The sequence below is a fragment of the Camelus bactrianus genome, chromosome 11 (genome assembly GCF_048773025.1).
Source record: "Camelus bactrianus isolate YW-2024 breed Bactrian camel chromosome 11, ASM4877302v1, whole genome shotgun sequence".
NCBI lineage: Eukaryota > Metazoa > Chordata > Mammalia > Artiodactyla > Camelidae > Camelus > Camelus bactrianus.
The window spans coordinates 40,538,440-40,554,473 of NC_133549.1; the positions used below are offsets into that span (position 1 = coordinate 40,538,440).

Genomic DNA, 16,034 nt, shown 5'->3' on the forward strand with positions numbered 1-16,034 from the left:
TTATTCATTCATATAGGTTGTTGAACTTATTGGCATAAATTGTTCATTATATTCACCTTTTTCCTTTAAATGCCAATAGGATTTATAGTGATGTCCCCTCTTTCATTCATGATACGGGTAACGTGTGTCTTTTCTTTTTTGTTCCTGATTAGTCTAGCTAGAAGTTTATCAATTTTATTAATCTTTTCACAGAATCAGCTTTTAGTTTCATTGATCTTCTATTGTTTTTCTGTTTTCTATTTCACTGATTTATGTGATTATCTTTATTATTTCCTTCTGTTTTAGTTTAATTTGCTTTTTCTAATTTCTAAAGGTGGAAACTTAAATCACTGATTTTAGTTCTTTTGTTTCCTACTGCAGTTGACCCTTGAACAACGTGGGTTTGAAATGTGTGGGTTCACTTATATGCAGATATTTTTCAATAATAAATACCATGGTACTAACACAGTCCATGGTTGGTTGACTCCATGGATGGAAAGGACAAGCTGTAAGTTATACATGGATTAACCCCCACATTGTTCAAGGGTCAGTTGTTTAAAAATTTAGTGCTGTAAATTTCCCCTGTGTTAGCAACATCCCACAAGTTTTGGTAGCCTCTGTTTTCATTTTCATTCAGTTCAAAATATTTTCTCATTTCTTTTGTGATATTTAGAAATGTGTTGTTTCATTTCCATTATTTGGAAATTGTCCAGGTAAATTTCTGTTATTAATTTCTTATTTAATTCCCTGGTAGACAGAAAATATTCTCCATGTGATTTTAATCCTTTTAAATTTATTGAGATTTGTTTTATGATCTAGCATATGGTCTGTCTTGTTGAATATTTTCTCTGTGCATTTTCAAAGTTTATGTATTCTGATGTTGTTGAGTAGAATTTTAGATAAATGCCTTTAGGTCAAGTTGGTTGGTAACATGGTTTAAATCTTCTCTTTAGTGATTTTCTGTCTACTTAGTCTATCAGTTACTGAGAGGAGTATTGAAACCTACTACTGAAATAGTAGATTTTTCTATTTCTTCTTTCAGTTCTTTCAATTTTGCTTCATTCAGAATTTTGAAGTTCTGTTATTAGGTGCACATACATACAGGATTGTCTTCTATATGAACTGACTCCTTTTTCATTATGAAATTTTACTCTTCTTTTAAATTGAAGTATAGTCAGTTTACAATGTATCAATTTCTGGTGTACAGTATAACATTTCAGTTATACATATCCATACATATATTTATTTTCAAATTCTTTTTCATTATAGGTTACTACAAGATATGGAATATAGTTATCTGTACTATACAGAAAAAACTTGTTGTTTTGAAATTTCGTTCTTTATTCCTGATAATATTCCTTGTTTTGAAGTCTCCTTTGTCAGGTATTAATATAGCAGTTCTTCAAATTAGTGTTAATATAGCATATCTTTTCCATCTTTTTACTTTCAGCCTATTTGTGTCTTTGTATTTTAAGTGGATTTCTTTTAGACAGCCCATAGTTGGGTCTTGATTTTATATCCACTCTGACAATCTCTGCCTTTTAATTGGAGTGTTAGTGTTACATTTAATTTATTTACTAACATGGCAGTGTTAAAATCTGCCATCTTGCTTTTCTTCTTCTTCTTTTTCTCCCATGTATTCTTTGTTCACTTTTTTCTTTTTCTGCCTTTGTTTGGATTAATTGAATTTTTTTTGTGATTCCACTTGATGTCCAATATTAACTTCTTAGTTATACCTCTTAGTTTTATTTTTTTTAGTTTACTCTAGGTTTTACAATATGCACCTTTAACTTATTTCAGTGTACTTTCAAAATATGTTATATGATTTCATGTAATGTATAATAACCTTGCAACAGTGTATTTCCATTTGTCACCCTCCTGTTCTTTATACTACTGTTGTCATACATTTTCTTCTAAATGTCTTATAAATTTCACTATATGTTATTACTTTTTTATTATTACTTTTTGCTTTAAAGAGTCAATGATCTTTTTTCCTGGTTCTCAAATTTATGTAAAAGTATTTTATATTTACCCTTATTTACCATTCCCAGTATTCTTGTTTGTTTGTTTTGTCAGGGGGAGGTAATTAGGTTTATTTACTTATTTTTTAAATGGAGGTACTGTGAATTGAACCCAGGACTTTGTACATGCTAAGCATGCACTCTACCACTGAGCTATACCCTCCCCCCCCCAGTATTCTTTGTTCCTGTTTATAGACCCAGATAATGTAATTTTCCTTCTGCCAAAGGAACTTCTTTTAACATCTCTTGTAGTGCGAGACTGTTGGCAACACATTGTCTTAGACTGTTTGTTTGAAAAGGTCTTTTTTCACTCTTATTTCTGAAGGATGTTTTTGCTGGTTATAGAATTCTAGGTTAACAATATTTTTTTTTAAATACAGATATCATTCCATTGTCTTCTGGTTTGCATGGTTTCTGACAAGAAGTGTGACTTCTTATCTTTGTTCCTCTGTATACAATGTGTTCTCCCTCTTTTGGCTACTTTTAATATTCTGTCTTTAACACTGATTTTCAGCTATTTTATTATGATGTACCTTATATTTTCCACTTTACTTCTTATTATGTTCATGGTTGTCTTTAAACACTTTAACATATTTATAATAGCTCTTTAAATGTCCTTGTTTACTAATTTTGTCATCTCTCTCATTTCTGGGTCTATTTCTGTTGACTGATATTTCTTTTAGCTCTAAGTTACATTTTCCTCATTTTCCTGCTTCTTGACATGTCTGATAAACTTTTATTGCATACTGGGCATTGTGAATGTTATATAGTTGAGTGCTAGATTTTGTTGCCTTTCTTTATTAAATAATGTTGAAATTTATTGAGGAATGTAGGTAAGGTATTTGTGGAGCAGCAATTACTTTTGAAGCTTCTTTTTTTCATGTGGTCTTTTTTCCAGTTTTATTGAGATATAACTGACATACAGCACTGTTAAAGGTATACAGCATAATGACTTGACTTACATATTTGTGAAATGATTACCATAATAAGTTTAGTTAACATACATCATCTCATTATAAATACCAAGGAAGGGAGGTTTCTTTGTGATGAGAACTCTCGGGCTTTACTCTCAGTGACTTTCAAATATACCATACAGCAGTGTTAAGTGTAGTCATCATGTTGTACATTACATCCCCAGTACTTATGTATAACTGGAAGTTTTATCTTTGTTTAGGAAGGTTTAGAGTAGCCTTTATCTCTGGGTCTAATTTAGTCCCACTACTAAGGTGTGACTGTTCTGGTGTCTCTTTTGAATGCCCTATGTATTCAACAGGTACTTTTCATTCCAGTTGTTTTCTTTCTCTCTGAATTCCTGTCCTGCAATGCGTTATACCATGTATGAAAAGAGTTCTTTCTTTCTCTGTGGAAGTGGAAGTCCTGAACTACTTTAAAATATTACTGTATACCCTGGGTTACCCACCTAAATTTTTTTTCCAGCTAAATTTTTTAAATTTCATACACTTTTCAGAGAACCTTTCCTTGCATTAACTATTCAGGCGTATTGTCCATTTTACTTTATTCTCTTCCTCCCTCCCTCCCTCCCTTCCTTCCTCTTTTTCCAGTTACTAGAGGGTAGAGTCTTGAATGGATATTGGAAATGTTATAGTGAGCATTTTAATATATTTTTAAAGGTAATCCACTAAAAAGATCCTCTTCCCTTTCCTCACTTTTTCCTTCTATTCTTTGGCCCAGGTCCCAGCCTTACATATTTAGAAAGGATCAACCCTCAACTCTCTTAAAACAGCAGGAACTGAAACATGAAGCTCTTGGATAGCTAATATTTTGCCCTGATATTTAACTGTCTGCTTGGTCACCATACCTCTTTTAGGCTGTGTCCATTTGGATATGGACCAAGCATTGTCCTGAATAAGAGAAGATCAAATAGATAGCATCTAAAGGAAGCTAACAGTTTTTTCTGGGTACTAGTTAGCCTTGGAGTTTATGAATCTAATAATTTCTTCTCCTTGTCTTCTGAGATGCAAATCTGTTAGTTACTGTATGCAAACAAGTGCTAAAAATAGCTCAGCAAGACTTTGAACCTGGCTATTCAGAGATCACTATGTGTGTCTGCTCAGATTGTTTTGGACAGTTATCTAATGAGTACACTGCACAATTGAGTTAAATTTGTGCAACTGAAATTTGTTGCTGTAAGCACCCTCAGAAGGGTGTTTCAGAATGAATCAAACCTGATTTCTGAAAGATTGAAACTATAGATTGTCTGTTTGGGGAGTAAAGTGACATTCTTTCCAACCCTTTCAACCTTGTGATCATCTTTTGTGCAGGATTTACTTTTTCAGCATCTGGGCTGAGCCTGAATAATCTGCCCTTCAGATAACAGACCCTGAGTGGAGCCTAAGCCATCAGTGCCAGAGTCACAGACCTGTCAGAGTTAATGGCCCTCCCTGTGGCTGCTGTCCCAGGAACCCTGTGACACTGGTGGAGAATTTTGCAATCCAAATTAGCTGAGTAGAATTAAGTAGGCAAAAGATAAAAGACCTTGGATTCCTTAATTTTCCCTTTCTTAAAAAGTGTGATACTATTTCACTCAGGCTGCCCATTCACTGGTCAGTTTTGCAGCTGTCTCCAAACCACACTTAGTACTACTGCTTCAACTGTATATGTGCTTCTGTGTGTGGGTATGCCCTTCCATGGTGGTTTATCTTGAGTCCCCATTTTGCTTGTTAGCTCCTTAAAGGCAGGACTTGGCTCTGAGGGCTTTAGAAGCCTATCAGAGTGCTGGGCAGACTGTAAAGGCCTAACTCTAATCTTACCGTGTGAACTTTGGTTGGGCCTGAGTGTTACTAAATTAGTCCACAAGCATGTTGAGTGTTTACTGTTCCTTACAACTGTGTTAGGCATTGTGGAAAATCTGTAATGTAACACTGAGTCCCTTCCTTCAGGGTGCTGAGAAGCTAGCTGTGACACAGTTTCAGTGAGGAAATCAGTAGTAATAGCATGTTTATTTCTCCAGGAGAGGGCCTGCCACTCAGCCTGCCTACACCTGCTGATGCACAAACCCTAAAGTGGCCTGCTCTTTTCTCCACAGGAAATCCCTCATTGGGAAGCCTGTAGAAGACAACTTTCTTCCAGAAATTGGGGGGAGGCCGAATTTGTTCACTTATAGAAGGGGTTGGAATTTCAGGTCCTAAAAAGCAGTTATTCATGGAGTCATGTTAAAATGAAAGTGAATAATAATGATAATCGCTATGGTTTTAAGTACTTCTGTATGTCAAGCAATATATTTGGCACTTTATATACATTGCCTTATTTGATATTCTATGTGATGAACATTATTATTATCTCCATTTTATAGATGAGGAAACGGGCTCACCCAGCTCCTCCACGCTGGTAAGTGGTAGCAGTAGGGTTGGAGCCAGGCAGGCTGGCTCTAGAGCCATACTCTTAATTACATTATTTTGAAAATTAATAGCTATTGGTTGAGACTCTTTTCAGGGCCCAGGCCCAACTAGACACATACTGTGACCCACCAAAGTCTTTACTTGGAGAACATCTTTTCAGTGCTTCTTGTTTAGCTTTAACTAGTCCTGAATTTAGAAGAGTAAATATGGATTATGGAGGAAGAAAAATTGGCTTTTTGCTTCTCTGTCATCAGAATTCTCCTTATAAGCTGTCTAACACCTGACCACAACTTCATTGTGAGAAAGCCACTGAGAGTTGTCCTTAGACTGGTGGGATTGCAAGGTTAGGGACAGACCTTTATTGCTTCTGGGAGAAAAGAGTGTTGTTCCTCACTGGGGGACATAGAACCAGTTCTGGAGAAGATCTGCTTTAGGAAAATAGAGGAAAAGTAAGAGGCTAGATTAGGTCCTTTCAGAGAAAATGAAAAGTCACACCTCCTGTTCCTCTTCAGTCTCTTACTGACATTTATAGAGCATATCAGCCCTGTTACAAATCCAGAAAAGGGAGTTAGGCCCTGAGTAGGTCATTATCATTTTTATAGGAAAGGGGATTTTCCTTTGAGTTTAAGGACCTTTACTGGGTAGTAGAAGGAAAAAGGTTCCAGCCTTCCTGACTGAGAAATGGTCTGTTTGACTTGTTATGCTCTTTTTCCACAGTTGATGAGAGGATACCTCAGTTTGCATTTACCATAAAAAACACCTGCAGCTACTTGGACCTTCCTGTCCTCTCTAGCAGTCCATTTGCCACTGACCATTATTCAAGGCCTGCTCTGTGCTCAGCACTATTTCTTTTAGAGATAAAGCTTTAGGCTAGAGCAATGAACAGTTTAAGGGGGCGGCATGGAGAGCAAACCTCATAATTCAAACCTTCTTGGTTCTATAAGCACCAGGATAGGTTTGCCCCAAATCCGGAACCATTGTGAGGGATGGATTTTATTTCTCACTAACTTGACATTGACCAGACTCCATCATCAGTTTGTAGAATAAGCAGTACCTGTTCAGCTCTCTGTTACTGACGGGAGAGAGAAGCAAAGGGCAATGTCCACACTTATGCCTAGTGATGCTCTTGTTTGTCATTTCAAAGCTTGATCCCTCAAGCTGTCCTTTCCTACTTTATAGAAGGAATGGGACTGAAAAATCATGTTCTCTAACCAGTGAATAAACATCTGAAATATAGCAAATGGCCAGGGTCCAGTAGAGAGATGGATGGAAATTATCATGAAATCCTCTAAAAAGCCTCATCTTCTTTCTTCCTTTTACCTACTTTATCTGTTTCAAACTATCCAGAGATTAATTTTTCTATGATTAGGGGTTTGGCAGGGTTAAAGCAGAATGACATAAAAGTGGAAACAGAGTGCTTAGAGTCTCTTTGGAAGAATGGAAAACTGGCCTTGAGGTATGAACATTCATTGTAGAAGGGATTCACTGAATCCTCTTAACACACCACCCCAAGCCTAGAAACAATTTGGTGGCTGTGGCCAAAGAAGCCAAATTAAAAATTAAAGACCTTTGAGTTTCAAGCTTCTAAATGAGTATTAAGTAATTAAAATAGCAACCAAAACCAGATTTTGCTGATAATGAACCTGAGAGGTCTGTAAGGTTTTGTAGGTGGTTTACACTAACTATCAACGGGGTCTTCAGCTGCTGTTGGTGAAAGATGACAAGCCCTGGAGCCCTGACGACCTGGTATTCATTAAAGCTCAAACATCAAACCAGGCCTTCCCCAGATTACCTTCTCAGCTCTCCACAGATGATGCTTCCCACTTCTTAGGAGTGAGTTTGAATTCCTTGAATCTTTGTTCTCTGAAAGATTGTTTCGCCTGTAAGCTCAGGAATGTGCATCAGATTACACTAGCCTGCCAGTACAGGAAGAGCACTGGACTAGGAGTCTCAAAGGCTATCTAATCCCATCTTGTGTCTTTGGGCAGTTCAGAATCTTTCAGGATATCTGTTTTCATCTGTGACATGAGGGCCATGAACCAGATAGGTGATTTCAAAGGTTCCTTCCAGAACTATTATTTCTGATTCTGTTTCTATGGTAACATTTCAGCAATAAGAGAAATGTTGCCTTCCGTATCACTGTCCTCAGATATTAGTGATAACTCCAGACCCTCCTGGGCACCATTTAACCACCTGATTTGTCTTATTTGAATACATCATATACTTTCTATTTCCATTTTTTCTTTCTTTGTTTTCAGTAACCTTCATTCATTTGGCATCTTTTATTCGCTAGATCCTATCATTTATATTTTAACATTTATATATTATCTCTAATCCTTGTAATATTATAAGAAAATATAATGACTATTTTACAGATAAAGAAATTAAAGCTAAGACAGATCAAGGTCATATAAGTAAATTATGGTGCTAAGGTTTCTCTAATTCCATGACCTCTTTCCATTACACCCCTCTGCAATCTTGATAGGTTCCATGTTTATTTTCTGTTCTATGAGAAGTCTCAGTACGTTTCTCTATTGGTGTCTTGTGTTTTCATCCTCATTTGGCAGCCTGGCCTCTAGGGAAGGCCATACATGTTGCCCTGGCTGAGAGTGGGCTAGTGGCAGACTTACATACTCTCCCCAAATATAGGTTATGTACTATAGCTGTCAGTTCAAATTGAGTAGAAGGTAGTGAACACAAGTTTGTGGTCAGGTCACATCCTATTACTTAGTTGTTCCCTCATTCTCATTCTGCTGGAAATTCAGTCCAACAGAGATTTGAGGCCAAGCAATTTTTCAGGCACAGGGCAAAGCCCCTGGCATCAATTGGATAGCTATTGCCAGGAACTTCCAACTTGGTGAGTCTCTTTTGCTGCTGTCTTCAGGCTAGAAGTTATTTACCATTTCAAAGGCCCTGCTAAAAACAATGGGGCAGAGGCTACTGAATAGTCTTTGGGGAATGCCTATTATATGTGATAGGGGAATGGTGTGTGTGTATTCAAAACCTCACCAGCAATTTTGAACTTTGTGCACTAGGATCTTGCTCCTTCCTGATGTGGCCAAGAGCCTTACAACCTGTATTGTGTAAGGCCGGGCCTCTATAGGCCTCTCTGCTCAGCTTTTCTTTAGTATAACCTGTATCCCCTTGAACTACCAAGATTGTTTGGTTGGCAGTAGGCACTGGGCATTCTGTGACTTCTGGATGATGCATTGCCGGTTACACTCAGGACAGTGGGGTCATTATAGGAAGCCTGCTTTCGTATTGAATAGAGAACTTAGGTTTTCTCATCACCAGTATGTGCCGTAGGCTGAATGAAGGTGTGTAAGGCCCTAGCCGCTGGTTTATGGTTAGAACTATTTGGGACTAAGCAGAACTACCAAATGCCCACTGTCACCAAAAAGAGGCTTTCATCACAAAATTAGTAACCATTTATTGACTGTTCTTAATGTGCCAGGCATTGGACAGTCATTATCTCAATTCATCCTCACATCAGCCCTATGACGTAGATAGTGTTATCCGCATTTTACAAATAAGAAAACTGAAGTTCAAAGAGATTAATGTATATAAGTTTTCATAGCTAATTAGTGGTCAATCTGGGACCAAAATTGTGGTCTCTCTGACCTCAAAGCCTATGTCAGGACTTTCCCCTCCAGAGACCTCGGGGGAGGGGTTTAGGTCCCCCCCCCCTTCCTCAGTTTATTCTTCCCTCACCTGAGGCAGAATGTTTCAAGGCAAAGAAGAGGGCATGGGATCTTTGAAACTGAGGCCATTTGTGTCTTCCACTTAAATCCAGAAGATATTCCTTTGTGGTAAAGAATCATCCATGCACGTAAGATCTTTGGGACAGTTTGAAATAGGTAGGTACTTCATGGGCTGTGAAGACAGTGTGGAGTCCAGGAGCTATCCAGGTAGCTGTATAGCCATTGGGATGATAATGTTTCCATCAGTTGTATGTTACTTTCAGGAACTCAAAACTTTTATTCCCATGTCATTTTTGGAAGGTGAGTTCAAACTCCATCTTATAGAGAGAAGGGCTGAAGCTCAAAGAAGTTAGCTGATTGTCTGAGATCCCATAGTAAAAGTGGGACTCCTAGTTCAGTTCTCCATCTATCAGGCCTTCTGCAAGGACCCAGATTCCTGTGTACTGAGTATCATAGGTAGGAGTGTAAGGACTGCTTAGAGAGCATGTGGCTGGTAGATAATTTACTGTCTTTAGAGCTACATTGAACTGAGGTGGTGAACATAGTTCTAGGAGGCCCACAAGCCCAACAACTGATGAAAGAAGGTGGGCTTGTGCCAGGGTATAGACTGTTATCTGATGGATTGGGGAGGGATGTCCCCCTAGGAGGGGCCTTTGAAATTGCCAGGAAGCCAGAAATTGAGGCTGCAAATTATGGTAAAACCTAAGGTCTTTAGGCACAAGGACTCTGGGAAATTGACCTCTGCCTGAGTGCTGCCCTTGCCGTGTCCCAGGCCAGTGTTGAGTGTGAGGCCCAAATAGGATATGTTCCCAAAGTCTGAAACTACAGGAAGCTAAGTCTGAGACTAGGAAAGTACCCCTAGTGTTCCAAAGTCCCAAATGGGCTGGTTCCCAGACCTGAGATTAGAATGTTTTATTCTCTTGGAAATGTAAGGGAAGTGATATAGGCAGGTGATGGCAGGGGCTCGGTGAACACAAGAAAGGACCAGGGAAGGAGAAGGTGACACTGGGCAATGTCTGGACAGGGGGAGAGCTGAGATCATGTACTAAGTCCAGCCAGGCCCCTGGTTTCCTTCCAAGGAACTGATAGCTCAGGTGCCTTCTCTGCTTTCACCTCCCTGCAAGAAACTGAACAACTTAATTCTGGCAAAAGCCAACTTTACTGAAAGGAAAAGTCTCTGTTCTGAGCTATATCTTAGACTTTCTACTGTGCCCTGGCAAGAGGAAAGAAAGCACAGGCGATCAAGGCAGCCTTGTCTGAGGCTTTCAGGATATAGCATCTTTTGACGTGCTGCACCTTCTTCTCAGAAATTGGCTTTAGCGTTGGTAGTTGCCTTTTGGCACCTGGCACCTCTTAGGAAAGGCTGAGCCCAGGTTGCTGAGTCATAGCCATTGCTGAGCAGCTGCCCAGAGTTCAGGGTTTGGGAAAGCAGGTATTATTTTATTCTGCCTGATTCTTGGGGGATGGTCCCATCTTGCCTTTTTCTGGAATTTTGCCTTTTTCTTGTCTTGAGCCATTCACTTCTGAGCCAAGACCTTGGCTGTAGATATTCCAGCCATGAGCACAGTCCACGTGCATGAGAGGGCCAGATTACTTTTATGGGTGACTGGCGTTGCTGGGTCTTCCTGCTGACAGAGCTGACAAATGGAATTAGAAGCAAAGGAGCCAGCCTATATTATGTCTGTGGGACCCAGCTTGGCAAAGTGACCTTGAGGAGCCTGAGTCTGGACCAGAGCTTTGATCTAACTGTTCGTTCCCCCCAAACTCAGGGACACAAGCCTTTGTTCTGCTTCCCTACTCTCTCTTCTCAGGAATTCTTGGCAGGCAGAAGTGTTTATTACCAGGTGAAGTCTCCTCTGGCACAAGGCTGAGTTGGTGAAGTAAACAGCCCAGAGGCACCTTTATACCCCTCAGGAGTCCATCCTCAGTCCCTCTGGGCAGTCCTGACTCTGGTTCATTCCCTTTACCCCTACCTTCTGTTGGAGCTGAGCCTCCCTCATTATACTCATTCCTCCCAAGACTCCCTACTGAGCTGGGAGTTCTCCATGACATGGTAGCCTTCCCTTCCAGGTCAGATCAACTTGCAGAATAGCTATCATCCAGATTACCAGAGTGAATAATCACTCTCTCTCCTGGTCTCTCCTTTCTGTCCAGCTCACTTCTTCTAACTTGATATAGAAAATCTGTATCTTCTGATGTAACTAATCATTGTATAACACAAATATAATTACCTTCAAGCTGGAAAGATAGTACTGCACTCTCTAAATCCTAGTCTGATCTTGCTAATAATGGACATGACATATCCAAAATAGTTTTTAATACAGTGGGCAGCAGGGGCCAGGCTAAGTCTTCTGAATATTTGTGACATAACTAATTGTCGTTGCCTTTGGTTTGTGGTCTTATAAGCTGAAGGCACTTCAGGACTGGCTTTGGTAATCCTTTCCTTCTGGAACCACAGAGATCCAAGGTTTTGGAGTCAGTGGAGGTCTGAATCTACCTCCATAGAAAGTCAGAGGCATGGTCGGGGAGGGACCCCCTCATCAGAACTAAAGAGGATGGATGAGATGAGCTCTAGCTTAGTCTAGAAAGTGTCCCCTACACTCCAAAGCATGGATGCCCAAAAGTTCCATTCAGGCAATGGATAGGAAGGTTGAGTTGGCATTGAGAGATGAAAACAAGTAACAGATGGTGATGAGGAACATCCCAGGACTGAAGAAATGTGGTTCCCAGAAAGGGAAGAGGAAGGAGACATTGGCAAAGTCTTACTCAGTAACTGTGACAGCTTGGCCAGGGAAAGCTGTGGGATATGGCTGAGAATGCATCTGCGGTATCAGAGATACTGGGGGGCTCAGATACTCACTGTTCTGTCACTTCTTCTCATGCTCCTTTACCATACCCAGACTAACAGTCTTGGTGGCCAGGTTGGACTGGTCAAGAAAGGCAGGAATTGGAAGAGATTAGAAAGTGGCCTCAGAAACCTCCCTGTGGAGGAATAGCTCCTGAAGCCAGGCTTTTTTTCTGGATAATAAGTAATAAGCAAGGTCTCTTGGGGGTGTGGTCCCAGACTGAATCCAACCTGGCAGGGCAGCAGGAGGGACATGGGGGCCAAATGACTTAGGGTTTGTATGGCCCAAGCCCCTCCTGGTCCTTGACTTCCCACCAGGTGCTAGAGGTGGTGCGAGCCAACTATGACACGCTCACACTGAAGCTGCAGGATGGCCTGGACCAGTATGAGCGCTACTCAGAGCAGCACAAGGAAGCTGCCTTCTTCAAAGAGCTGGTGAGTGTGCCCCGTCTCTGTCCTGCCTGTGCCTCTTGGGGGCCCTTTCCCAGCCACAGGGTCCTGCTGTGTAGATGAGCAATGGCTGATAGAAGTAAGACTGGAAGGGTCTGCTGGGGTTGGGTTAGCAGCTTCTCTCCCATAGCAGTCCAGGAAGGACGAAGCAGCAAGAGAAGAAGATATTCCCCTGGGTACTGGTGCCACACTGGGAAGGGTGAAAAGCCTGAGGCAGCAGTGCCCACCTCTCCTCTGCAGCCATGGAGACAGTCCTTGCACAGCTCCAGCTGGGCCTGGAGTTTGATGTGTGTTCCCAGTGGCAGCTCTGGCTCATTACTCCTTATCCTGTCCTCAGAGCAACTAATGGGAGTAATTGATTCTTCTTCTCCTTCTGCAGTCACTTCTACCTAAATTCCTAATGGGATCCTGGTCTTAGTGCCTTCCCAATCTAGTTCTCCAGTCTTCACTCCCTACCCCTGCTCCCACTTGCCAGTCACTTAGCTTCCCGCAGCCCCCTCCCTTGGCCACCTGGAGCTATTGAATATTTGTTCTGCCCCCTATTCCACCTCCCAGTCAGCATCTCCAGGGAACTGGACTCACTCTGCTGATGGTCCCTTTCCTGCCCTGTGCTCACTAGCTACTCCCAGGAAAAGCTCAGTCTCCTTGTAGTCCTGCCACTCCACTTGCCTGGTCGTGCGTGAGCATCCTGGCTGGGGGCTGAGACCAGGACACGCAGGCCTCTGTACCTACTTTCCATGTCCTCAGACCTCTCACTGCTTGGGGCAGAACTTGCATCAGCCCAGCTTTTACTTTCCTATGCCCAGTCTGTGATGAAGGTGCTGGATTTTAGACCATCTGTCTTGTGCTAAACTCAGCCCAACTCTGACCATGCCACATGGCATTCCTGGGATTTTGGACTTCCCCAGAGGCAGATATTCCCTGAGGTGAGTTGGTTGGGAATGAGGAAGCCATTAGTGTAAGGAGATAGCAGAGTAGAGTATGTTTATGGAGTGGTTGGCAAGTCTTCAAGTGGGGGGCTTACTGGGAGCTAAGTCTTAACAAAGACAGTAAGTTATTAAGAGATGAAGAGGTTGTAGAGGAGAGAGTTCGAGCAGTTCTGTCTTGAGGCTTTTGGGCTCTAGCCTCTGCCTTACTCAGTTCTCCTGTCTGTTCCTCTGGCACAGGGGAGCGAAGAGGGTCTGGTCAGGATTGAACCTAATGAGCTTGAATTGCCTGCTGTTTGCCATGCTGCCCTTTGCTCTACTTCCTCCCTGATGACTTCATTAAGTTTCCCATAGCAAAGCAGAAAATGAAGAAAAGCTCCCTGGACTTTGGAGCCTAGGACAGATGTACATTTTTTTTTCCTTCCTCCCCTGCTTTGTCTCTTGTGTTCACATCTATTTCCCATGAACGAATCTCTTTCCAGAGTCTGCTGGATTCCTTTTAGAACCACTCAGAGCAGGGAGTTTGGCTCTCTGACCCCTTTCCCAGAGGTCCTTTCCCTTGCTGACACAGGCAAGACTTCCTGCAAGGTTCTTGGTCTGTGGGTACAAAGCGTGTGAGGTGAGCGGTGGGGACATAGCAAGAATATGGCCAGACTTTCTTCTGAAGTGGGCAGCATCTTTGTGGTATGGAGATGCTGGACCAGGAGAGAAACCTGCATCCTGCTCCTAAGACTGGGTCTCACCACTATATGACCTGATCCTGGCCATTGGCCTCCTTGGATCATACTCCTGCCATCTATGTCAGACAAGGGCTGCACCTCTAAACATTCTTTCCAACTCAGAAAAGTAGATAAATACAGAGGGTGGTTGAGGAGACTAGAAGCACACCCAAAGAGAAGTAGCTCCAGAGCATGAGTCCTCTGGCCTCAATTTCTCCTCCGCCAACAGACCACTGACCAGACCAGTCCCCTCTTGCCTGGCCGTGGCAGGGACAGAGGCCTGACCTCAGCCCTCCTTCTCTGTCTGTGCCTGCTTCTTCCTCTTCACATGCTCAGACACTCTTCTCACATCCACTAGAGTTTGTCTCTCAGTCCCTCTTTTCTTCACACTGTCTGCTCATTTACTTGCAGGGATGATAGCTGTTAAGGGTTAATTTCCTAAGAGAGAAACTTCCAGCACTGCATCTTGGCCTTGTGCTTCACCCTAGCCCCTGCTGTTTGTAACAGACTCCCTTCTGTTTTGTCTCTGCCTCTGCCCTCCCACCTTTTCCCAGGTTCGATCCATTAGCACCAATGTCCGGAGGAACCTGGCCTTCCACACACTCAGCCAGGAAGTCCTGCTCAAGGAGTTCTCCACTATCTCCTGAGGCCACGCATACCTGAGCAGCCACTGACCGCCCTTACCCATCTGGGCTGGAGAGGGAGCGAGGGGAGAGGGCCTGTTCCCAAGGTTGGAGAAAAACACAGATACCGAGTTCTCTCGGTGAAGGCCATACTTCAGTGGAGCTTGGACAGCAGGGGCCAGGATGGGCAAGCCAAGGATAATCTTATTTAGGGAGGGAATGGGTGGGCACAGGGAGAAGCCTTCAAAAATGTGGGGACTTCCAGGGTGGGCTGCTTGAATAGCTCCTCACATTTCCAATTGAGAGTACAAGTTGTGGCTACTGACTAATTTTCAGGAGCTGTTGGGGCAAGCCTTAGGGTGATGCCGACACCCTAGGGATCAGTGGCTCTCCTAGGCTTCTGAAAACAGACTAACTCTCAGATGTAGGTGGAGCCAATTCTGCTTCCTATGAGCCTGGGGCTGAGCTGGGCCTGAAATCTGTGTCCCCTGCCCACCCTGGCACTTTGTCCAGTCATTAGGGCCCTTCGCTCAGGCTTAGGGGGAGGTAGGAACGGGATACCTTTTTTCTAAATCCAGAGCTGACTCCTCTGGGAGAGTGGAGATTAGAATGCCCAGTGCTCTGCTGTCCAGCTACCACTTTCTGGATTAGATTCTTGGCACCAGGAGTACCTGTTAGCTTTCCCCTGCCTTCCAACCCATTGACTCGTCAGCACTACAGGGTCACAACCTTAGCTTTTTATTTTCAATCTGATTTAAACTGTCTTAGAGTATGTGTGTGAAATAAACATTGACAGGTTTTCTGGAGCCCTCAGGTGCCTACTTTGCTGGTTCCCTTTCCAGCAGCTTCCCCACCTCCTTAACCACCCCCTCCTCTGGGAGCCTCTCCTGCCTCTGCTGAGCTCCCCTCCACGTGTTCCACCCCCTCACCCGGCTGTTGTTTACATCCAGCCTGCCTGAGAATTTCCTCTGGGGAGGAATCTGTTCCTGCTGTGGTCTGGTGCCTGGGAGGGAGAAAACTTGCTGGGGCCAGGCTCTGAATCAGGCCAGGTGAGCATCCTGGAGAGGCCATTCTGTCTACCCATATTCTGGGTGGAACCGCAAGCAGTTCTGCTGACCTTTGGGAAGTTGGCCTATGGTTCCTCATCTGGACAGCCTCCGTGGGACTACTGTAGGCTTTCCCTGCCCCACAGCTGCCTTCAAAGTAGCTGCTACTCTGAGATCCTCCCTTTCCAAAGCACTTTCTAAAGCCCTCAGGATGGCAGCCAGCAAGCAGCACAGAAAGAATCTAGGAGTAGGTGCAGGAATCCAGCAAAAAGAGCAGGTTTGGGACCTCCCCAGCTTCTATTCTACTGGACTTAGATCTCTTTTGGATACATGCTCTCCCTGGGAACCAGAGTTCTGGCTCCAGC

General features: G+C 42.8%; 1 protein-coding gene across 2 annotated transcripts in view; it reads left to right on the plus strand.

Moving 5' to 3' along the window:
* Positions 1 to 15,429, plus strand: part of ARMH3 (armadillo like helical domain containing 3) — a 151,998-nt gene extending 136,569 nt beyond the window's left edge. The window contains exons 25-27 of one of the 2 annotated variants that reach the window (XR_012510150.1): positions 5,314 to 5,348; positions 12,224 to 12,340; positions 14,555 to 14,586. Coding sequence is in view for 1 of the 2 variants with exons in the window: in XM_074373730.1 (XP_074229831.1) it covers positions 12,224 to 12,340; positions 14,555 to 14,647 (210 nt within the window). In the remaining variant the exon portion in view is untranslated. Of the gene's footprint in view, positions 1 to 5,313; positions 5,349 to 12,223; positions 12,341 to 14,554 lie in introns of both variants that reach the window. The other variant, XM_074373730.1, reaches the window with a different exon arrangement.
* The last annotated feature ends 605 nt before the right edge of the window (positions 15,430 to 16,034 follow it).